At 37.8% G+C, this 10,411-nt stretch overlaps 1 protein-coding gene across 1 annotated transcript; it reads right to left on the bottom strand.

Annotated features, from left to right (window-relative positions):
- Nucleotides 1-3,090: 3,090 nt before the first annotated feature.
- LOC104440721 (BTB/POZ domain-containing protein At1g30440) lies at nucleotides 3,091-8,498 on the bottom strand. Its single transcript, XM_010053671.3, has 4 exons — nucleotides 7,773-8,498; nucleotides 6,623-6,692; nucleotides 4,318-5,550; nucleotides 3,091-3,923 (listed from the first exon to the last, which is right to left on the bottom strand). The coding sequence occupies exons 1-4, from the start codon at nucleotides 7,829-7,831 to the stop codon at nucleotides 3,369-3,371; spliced, it is 1,917 nt and encodes a 638-aa protein (XP_010051973.1). The 5' UTR covers nucleotides 7,832-8,498; the 3' UTR covers nucleotides 3,091-3,368.
- Nucleotides 8,499-10,411: the final 1,913 nt, after the last annotated feature.

Here is a 10,411-nt window from a genome sequence, read left to right on the forward strand (position 1 = left end):
GTTTATTTATTTTTTCTTATTTTTTCTTTTTTCTTTGATGTTATAAAATTGATCTTTGCCGCATGATAAATGGAGAATTTTCTTAGTTGTCTATCGACGATAATATGAGACTTTTCTTACCGGTCGGATCGACTTTTCCAAGGTTTTTCTTTCCTTTTGATTGACCGATGTTTTCTGCTTGGAATATCGTTGAAACTAGATCCAAATAGTATGATACTCTAGCAAACTTATATTTATTACAAATAGTACAGAGAAAATTCCTAATAAATATATGTTCTTATTTTGTCAAATAATGGTTTAAAGTTTAATTTATTTTAAATAAGAACCTAAAGAATAATCGTTTTCTTAAATGAAGTTTTGAAGTAGAATTTATTTCAAATAATGATATGAATTGATTATATCAGTCTCAAATAATGACTTAACCTCATTGATTGAAGGGCATTTTTTGTCTTTTACAATTTTGAATTTTTTCATTTTTTTCTTTTTCCCTCTTTCCATGATGGCAGAGGTCATTAGACTCAAACAAGAGTTGCCCTCACTTGCTTGATTAATGCAAGGCGACCTTCACCTGATGTCAAGGAGGCCAACTCTCACCCTTGCCTGAGATGGTGAGGCTAGGTGAGGGCTATGGTTGCCCTTATTGAATTTGGGGAGGAACAACCTCACTCGATGTTAGTGAGGGTCGCTTGAGGCCAACAAGCTCCAATGATCATTAACAAGGTGCTATGATGGCTAGGGAAGGGAAGATGAAAAAATAAAACAAAAAACAAAAAAAAATGAAAGAAAAAAAAATAAACTAGAAAAATATACTTATTCTTTTTTTTACTAAAATCCCCCTTCTTCGATGGTTGGAATAGTCAATGGTCAGCCAAAAGTCATTATTTTCAGATAATTAAGCCACTTCAAATCTTTATTTGAAAAAATAATGACACTTTGAGCTTTTATAACACGGTAATTCATGTGAATTTTTTTTAGTGTGATTGACTCCCTAAGCTATACACTTTTCTTTCATTTGAATTGGTCCTTTCGTCAAAATTAATGGTGGAAACATAGATGTGGCCTTTGATTGTCGTAAAAAATTGACATGTAATAGTACATGGTTTAAAAGTTTAGGCTTCGTTTGTTTCATGGAAAAAGAATGATTTGAATTTTTTTTAATAAAAATGATCTCTTATATCGCTTATACAGATGAATGAAAAAAATATTTTCATTGTTTCCCAAAATATTTAGATGTAAATTGTTATTAATAATAAATATTTTAATTTTTTAAGGTTCATTTGTTTCACGAAAAATAAATAATTTAAAAATAAATTTTCTAAAATCGATTTGTTATACACCCTGAAATAATTATTCATTGAAAAATATTTTTATTATCAACAATAATTTACGCCTAATATTTTTGGGAACGGTGAAAATATTTTTCATTCAATTTTTTTGTAAATGATACAAGAGGTTAATTTCGCAAAATATTTCTTAAATCATTATTTTTTCATAAAACAAATGAAGCCTAAACTTTCGAACTACGTAACGTTATAAGTCAATTTTTTACAACAGTCAAAGGCCACATCAGTATTTCCAGGGAAGGACCAATTCGAACCAAAGAAAAGTATATAGTTTTGGGAGGCAATCACACCAAAATAAAAAGTCACATGGATTGACCACTACGCAATAGTTTAATTGATCTATGGGCCTTTATTTTTCCTCAATAATGAGGCAATTACAGGTTCATTTGGAGTCGCTTCCATCACGCCATTTGCATTGCAAACGTTTCCATCGCTAGCGGGCTTTCTTCATTTTTTTCTTCCAAATTATAATGGGTTCTCCATGGAGCCTCTAAAATTTATGATTTTTGCATATTCAAATAAAATTTCACCAAAATTGGTTGCTCCCTCTTTCTCGCATGCCGATGCGCATCAAGTATTTAGAGAAGCATATAGGGTTTACACTCTCAGGTGCATCCCAAGAAAATATGTCGATAGGACGGTCCAAACCCGAATTGATGGTTAAGAAAGCTATGAGATTTACAAAATGGTTCTTATTGGGTATGCTACCGGGTCAAATCAGATGAAAGTTGTCCAGTTCTTTACTCTAGATCTATTCCTTTATGATGAAGGCAAGAATGCTGGTGAAAGAAACTTCTGTTTCTGTGGATTTATAGCAGAAACCCTAAGGGGTCTAGTTTGATTTTTAATTTTTTACTTTTGTCTCATGTTGATAGTGTAACGTGTATTTTTTTTTTCCTATACTGAAAACCCACAATCTTCAAAATAAATAAATGAATTATAACGTCTAAATTCATCCCAAAGTCTTACGTAAGTTTTTTAAGTTACGGTATGTTTTACAGTTTTAAGCGGATGATTCAAATAAAATTGTTTGCTTTAGGCCCAGTCAAACATGTCATATAAAAAAAATAGACAAGCATACTCTTGTATTATTCAGCTCAATTGACTGAATAGATCCCGACACACCATCCGTAAAATTCATCTTGGACGTCCATTTATCTTACAGTTATTGTATCGCGATAAATAAAATAAAAAAGGTCAATTGAATCAATTTATGTCTCTTGAATTGGAAAGTACTCAAATCACTTTATAATTTACTCAACCAAAAAAGAAAAAAATAAAAGCAATGAACACTCTGAAACCTAAGCCTAAACTTAGGTTTGTGTCAATCCGGTCCAGCATAGCTTCCCATTGGCCGTTTGAAACCCTATTATTCATGTAAGAACAATGAACTTGGATTCTTCAACCCCAAAAATCATCAAACTCAACCAGAATAGAGGAAGAAAGGACCACTCTAGAAGCAGCAAATAGATCAATGGAGCATCTATGCTTTAGCCCGCCACTTTGATCCCGACATCTCCTACCTAATTTTCCTCTCCGACAATGCCGAACACCTAATTTTCCTCTCCGACAATGCCGAACATCGATGCACCTGATATTGTGCACTCCTCTTTAGTTCCGATGGAAATTAGGAGTTCTACCAAGCTCCGGAGCTACTTTTGAGCTCAAACAGAACAGTATCTCATGTGCTTTTGACAATCTGTAAATACTAGTACATTGAGAGACTTCAAATTGATGCAAAACATAGTTAAAAATAGATACCTTCACATTGGTAGACAGATTTTTATTAGTTAGATCCGAGAAACTCATCCAGTACTGGAAATCATTCACTACCACTTCAAGAACTACAAGATGTCTGAATACACAGTTGAGCGGAGCGACGAGAATGCTACAAATAATTGGCAGCTATGGTACATACACAAGTAGGAAATTCAGTTGCTGATCTGAAACCTAATTTAGGACAATAACCAAAAAAATGACAAAAAAGAAAAGAAAAACACGCAAAAGTTATAGAGTTTCGGTTGTTTACCCCTCAGGCGACGAGTTTTTCTTATGCTTGCCATATCTGTCCTTAACCTTAACTTTCTCAGTCTTGGCTGAACCTCTACTCTGGTTGCTGACTGATCCTTCTTGAGCACTGCACATCTGAGACTTCATCCTAAACCCCAGTTTCTTCGAGACGCTTCCCCAAGCGCTTGAACCCTTTACCCGACCCAGCTTCTCAATCTCCTGTCTCATGTTTGAGCATTCCTTCTCGAGTTCTGATACGCGCAGCCTCATGTTATCCATCCCCACCTTCAGTACCTGATTCTCCCTCACGGCTGTGGCCCACCCTCCCTCACCGGATGGGCCCAGCCCACTCCTCAGCTGCCTTGATCCGTCGAGGTTGTCGGACACAAGGAAGCAGCCGGCAATTGAAGTCCTGAGCTGAAGCTGCTCAAAGAAGAGGACTTGCACGACTATCCTCAAGGGCAACCTCTCGTTTTGCGCAGCGTGTGTGCACGCTTCCAGAGAGAGCTTCTGGCAGTCCATTAGCCTGCAGAGCTGTTCTCTGTCGGACTCGGCCAACCATGGATGTGACTGCAGGAATCACGAAAAAACAAATATTTTCTAAGAAGAGCCATTTTGACAGAGAATATGCAATGATAGCTGAAGCTTCTATTGTGCCCTTCAAGCAACCCAACAACAAAGAATCTTGTGCTTCGTGAGTAAAAACTCAAAATGTAAAGACACAGGAAAGGAGAAACTGCAATGACATTGGCTTAGTAATGGTGATGTTATAGAGACAGTGGTTGAAAATTGGAACATATGCTAAAACCCAATACATTTTGCATGGTCGACTATTAAATCATATATTTTCTTTATGATCTACATGAATGCAGAGCAGATAGGTTTCATTTCAATCAAACATGAAAATTAGTTTGTCACGAAGCTCGTTTAAGGCATGCAGTGCTCACTTAATAACCGTCAGTACCTTCAGATAAATATCTATGGCGCGATAAAGACCATCATCTAGTGGTCGGGCATAGTCTGGAACAGCAGCAGCAAGAGCCTGAAACTTTGGCAGCTTCAGATTAATATCAGGTGCGACCTCAGCAAGGTAACCATCAATTATCTTGGCCACCATTGTGACTGGAGTGAGTGAAGCGGATGGTGAGCCAATCAACTGGCCATCATCAACTGAACAAGGCGAGGCCCCACCAGTAGTTTGATCCATGGCAAGGAAGTGCTTGAGAATCCGCTGCACACAGTCGACATTGTACAGAGTCTCTGTGGAATAAGAGAAACTGGGCATCAAGAGATCTTCCAGTGTCGCCTCATCAAGTTGCATCCCGATCCTTTTCTCTAGATTTGATATGCAAGAGGGGCTTGCACGGAGAATCATTGCAGTTCTGAGAAGGCCAAATAAAAATTTGGGTGGAACGAGGCCCTTCTGCATTGGAAGTAATCTATCTACTTCTTCTAGTAAATCCTTCTGCTCCTCCTCAGAAGGTGGAGTGCCAAGACCCACAGATGCTAACCGGGCACTAGACTCAGCAGCACCTTGACGCCGATTGAGCCCAGGAAGGTACTTCCTTGCATAAAAAGTGAGGGACCCAGCAATGATCTCTGGTTTGATCCCACGGGTTTCCATAGCTGAAATCAACCTTTTATAAAGAGGAAACCTCAGACTTGACACATCCTCGTACCACCAATCTGAGCTTGCTTTTTTTGGCCTTGCCCCAGTGCTAATCCCATTCCAAAGTACACTGCCCCCTGGGCTTTGCATGGGCCCACCATGCTCCATTATAGGCCAGCCAAAGAGATTTGGGTCAGTGGATGCTTTCGTGGCCAGTGACTCAATACATCTCTTCGTGATGTGGAGCTCATCAGCATGAGGGAGAATATCTTCACAACTTTGAAGCGCCTTCAGAGAGTCTTTCCAATTTCGTAGGACAACTTGATTGAGAAAACTTTCAGTCCTCATAATCAGATTACCCTCACCATACTCTTCTGTCATTTCAAGATGCTCAGAAGCACAACGAAGGTAAGTGACATTTGAGGGAGTGAGTTCGAGTTTCACTCCATAGCAGAACTTGGCTATGAGCTCAAAAGTCTTGGCTCCACCAGGGATGTCGGGCAGTCTTGTTACACATTTTTCTTCACCTTCTTCTGATGCCCCAGCAATCAGTCTCTCCATAATCCCACTTCGGGAGAGCAAAGGAAACTGCGCAAACAAAAAATGAAAGGTTTAGGATTGTTCCAAAGACCAAAGATGATGGTAAAAGAAGATGGAAGTGGTTGATAGCAACAATATCCAAAGGACCTATTATTGGCTAAAACTTTCAAAAGACGTGAAAGAAATGAAAAGTTGGTTGGTGATAGTTTACTTTGTTCATAGCAACATGACTACATGACTATAGAGGTACTGATGATTGACAAGATAAAGTTAAGAAAAATAAAAATAACCGACAGATTCAGTTCACATGATTTCACTTATAAGCTGTGGATCACCACCCTGTTAGCCTGGTAGACTACATTTTTCACAACAAAGGATTATTGATGGATGAAATATGATAGACACATAACCATGCCTATTTTACTGACGCAGCAAAAATCCCTCAGTATTATTGTTGGGCAGGTCTCACTGTAAACCAACACATCAGAACGCCAGAACTAGTTTCTGCTAAAATGGTCTCTTGGAGTAATTTAACTAAACACCTGCATCAGACAATTGCAGATTTCTAAGTTGACACAATCTGAAAACAGATATTGCAAGGCCGAACTAAGTAAGGTCCTCACTGTATCATTCAGATCAAAACTCAACTTCTAGCAAATTATAGATTCGTGAATAATACAAGGAAGCAATCCAAGCCGGAGGCATAACCCTGTACTTTGCACTAAGTACCAACTTATCAATGTAACATCCTGTTGTGGTGAACTACAAATGATACATTAACAATGAGTCAAGCGAACCGACCTTGTATTTTTAAAACCTACACAGTTTTAGTCAAATGAAACAAAGAGAGCAGCTACAAGTAGTAACAATTATCAACCGTGCAGACACTTTTCTAAGAAAGGTTAACTGGAAGAGAACTCTGAGCAAAAGCTCAGCCTGCAAAAATATGCAAAAGTGAAATATTAAAGAACTCATGGTTCACTCAACCATCTTGTGTCATTACAAATACAAGTCAAAACTTCTGTGATTATGAGTAGTTAATTACTGAAGTTGTGCTCTGCTTAAGAAATCAATGAATTTTTATATGTGCATATTTTTTTTGTTAGTTAAGAACAGTTACCTTGTGTAGGTGAAAAGACATCTCCCCAACTTCCACAACAATATCACTGGGCAGGCCAGTTGTACAAAACCTGCAGTTTAAGTATAGTTCAGGAATGTTGTACTTTGAGATCATAATCATGTAACTCTTCTTCAGGCCCAAGCATACAAAATACCATTCAGCAATCACTTGTTACCCAAGGAAGAGAATGCATCCTCCAGAAAAACCAGAAACTAATCCAAATCAGATGTTCAAAGCATGCACTAAAATAGATGCCATCTATCTTTTAGATCCATATCTAATTACTATAATTTAAAAAAAGGTCGATTCTGGCGAAGGAGATTTCTCTACTCATGCTAATCAACTTTTTCTTCTAAATCTAAAAGTTTGCTGCCATAGAAGGGTTCAACAAAGGCTTCCAGAAGATGTGTTGTTTTTAAGAGACATTCAGCAAGTCAACCCCAGCAATTCTCTTTACCAAATCAACTTTAGTATGAACACTGTGATACCTTCATACACCACAGATCACTGAAAGAAAATTACAATCTTCTTTGAACTCTCTATTGAGTATTTAGTGAAAACAACTATCATGGGACCCGACATAATCATGGTGAATTCTTTGGCATATGCAACTTGGAAGTGTTTGAAAGTTAAATCAGCCCCACTGTAAAGTTCCTTAAACAAATTGGTCAAATCCAAAAGGCATTGTTTCATATTAATGGAGAGGCAATAATCATGTCTCCTATTACATGACACAAAGTTCGTTAATCTCACTGCTCAAGAATGTTGGTACTAAACCGTTCAAGTAATTAAAGAGTAGTGTGAAGTGTGCCCATCTGCAGGTATCTCAAGCAAATTTCATCTTAGAACCAGAAACTCTATTTTCAGCATAGGAATCTAGTGGTTCGACAGCAAAAACAGTACACTGATAGGCATGATCTGAGGGATAAAGAAGAACATGATGCATAAAAGCTTTCATATCTCCGTAATAGGCACTCAATTATACATGTGAGTTAGCTGAACAGAAATACTCCTGGTAACATCACAGCATAAAAATGAACACTCCTCGCAGCACAATGTCCAGATTCCCAAAATAAGACATTCAGTTATAAGAGAATTCAGCTAAAATAACCTGAAAAGACAAGAAAGGAGACAAGTTCGAGGTTCTTACCACGCCTGCCCTTGCCGCTGAAATGCATCACTTTTGGACCCCAATTTCACACACGCCATTTTTCTCACAATTCAACACTCGATGACTTGAGATTTTGAGGCCGAAGCTGAAGAACAAAAGCCAACCCACTTCAAGCGCTTTCTTTCACCCACAATTTTTTCAAGAACATGGTTGGTCCAACCAGAACGCACCAAATTCTCAAACCCCAACCTGAAAAAGAAGCCCTTTGAACTAATTTCTCTGCTAAAACTACCCCAAAATCCTGCAAACTCAGTACAACTCTTTTGGCCGAAGCAGCACCGGAGACAGCAGCAATGCATGAACTTGAACTTCAGCCTCTCCAAAAACAGCAACGCACTGAAGAAGCCATGGAGGCAAAAGAAACCCAGAATGACTTCATTGAAGCCCACAAAACCCCAGGTGAAATCCCAGCCAGGAACCAAAATATATTCTCTAACAGGACAAGAGTTTGAGGTCAACGAACCCAGTAGTTCCCCACTCTAAACGGAAGAAGCTTAAAAACTTCCCTTTTTATCTGTGCCCAAAAATACAAAACCGAGAAGATTCCAAAGTTTAAACCTGTTCCGGGCACGGGGGACCCAAACCGCTCCCACCCATTAAAGAAAGACAACCACCAAAGCACTCCGGGCGTGCTTTTCCTTAATTTCTCAAACATCCCAGATTAAATATAAATGGGGCGTTGAAAGCATAGAGATCCGCACGAGCCTGACAGGGCTTGGGAAAACTCAAAACCAAAGCCATCATTAATGGGCATGGCAGCTTTTGAAACCGGTCCCTTGGCCAAATACATGCATGTGGGGTCACTTGCTTGAAACGCAATCATTGCTGCTGCGGAATTTCATTGGATATTTATATGAGGAATCTTCAAACAAAGCTTGAGTTAGAAGATAATGTGTTGTATATTGATTGAGAGTTATGAGTTCGATTAGATGCTTTGAAAACAGCATGGATCTGCTTTTTGCACAGCTGGGCCATGTGGGCGGATGCCGCACTCGGCATTGAATAGGTTGGAAAAGGGCAAAAACGTTGAATGATTGAAGAATTGGAATGATTATGATAGCGATGTTGTTACAACAGTTCGTGGGAATATGGGTCATCTTGTTAGTTTTGATTCTTCTTTATTTGATATGAAAATGTAGCTATTTATGGTTATTATGTTACGGGAGGTTGAAGGGGATAAGATAATGGAAATTCGAGAAAGATTTGCAATCCCAACACAAGAATCCTTCCCTTTTTTTAACCATTACACGGGATTGTTGTTAATATCATAACACCATTAGCCGTTCTATAAAAATCCCGTGGCTTTAAAAAAACTTTATGACCCATTGGATCTATTTAAAGTGACAAGTGAAGAGTATATTTATCGAAATAGATCATCTTATCTTACAAAGATTGTAATTCTAGCTTGCCAATATCCTCGGGCCAAAAGGGGAAAGAATAAGAGAGAGACATCTGAGAAAGCATTATAGAAATGTTAGCAATTTTCTCATCTTCCGACTCTGCCTCTTGTTCAAGCATCATCTTACCTTTTATAACCGAAGTTAATGGTAATACAAGCATTTTCATGATCAGTATGGCTGACCAAACATATTGCATACTACAAAAATACAAGGTTGACAAAAGCTGAAAGATTTGATACGTGTAACAATACTTGATACAGACTTAATAATACAACAAAGCTTACAACTTCAATTTTAAAGTAGTAGTCATGTGAACCTTTTATAGATTTTTTCATTTGTCGATGTTTGTCATGATGTGAGTTGAGATTAGGTTCTTCTTTGAATCCACAATCTAGCTATCGTGTGTCAAGATGAGATTTCAAAGTCCCATGGGTCTTGAGATAATTCCATTGGTTCTGGTTGATTCTGCTTGTAGTCATCTCATGTCTCCTTGGTGGCCTCATATGCACGAGAATAATCCCACGACATTTCTTCTTAACAAGTACTAGGCCATCAGAATTTCGGAATAGTTTGATTCTTTATATATAGGTATGATATCCTAAATTTTTCTTCAATTTATTAGGTCAGTATTTATTATTTTATACAAAAATGCGATTTCATATTAAAGTTTAAGTAAAACACCACTGACATGTCTATGGTCTTGTGTATTTTTATGTTACAATGCATAAAGTATGCTTAGCATTTTATGATTTTGACATTAAACCCAGCACACTTTGCAAGTTTGCATGACACAATTATGGGCATTTCATTACGACTTCTATACATTCAAAATGCCCAAAATGCCTTTACAACAAATAAATTAACTAAATCTATTCATGAGGCTCATGTTTATACGCATGATCATTGACATTTACTATGTTTTTAAATCATCTTCTCTCTCTCCCTCCCTCATAATTGCGCCTTGCTAGCTACTCTTAACACTATCTTACCACAAGTGTTGCCAACTCAAGGTAGCCACTTTTCACTCATTCATATTGCTATCCTAAGTTTTCAATCATATGCTTTTACTATGGAATGACATCATGCACAACATAAATTTGACCTTGGTTAGTTAATGCCGAAAGCATCTAAGAGGTGAGACTTCTTTCTCACTCCTTAGTTGTAACCTTGAGTTCCACCTTGATCCTCTTTCCAACCATCATCTTTAATTATGCTATC

The sequence above is a fragment of the Eucalyptus grandis genome, chromosome 4 (genome assembly GCF_016545825.1).
Source record: "Eucalyptus grandis isolate ANBG69807.140 chromosome 4, ASM1654582v1, whole genome shotgun sequence".
Taxonomy (NCBI): domain Eukaryota; kingdom Viridiplantae; phylum Streptophyta; class Magnoliopsida; order Myrtales; family Myrtaceae; genus Eucalyptus; species Eucalyptus grandis.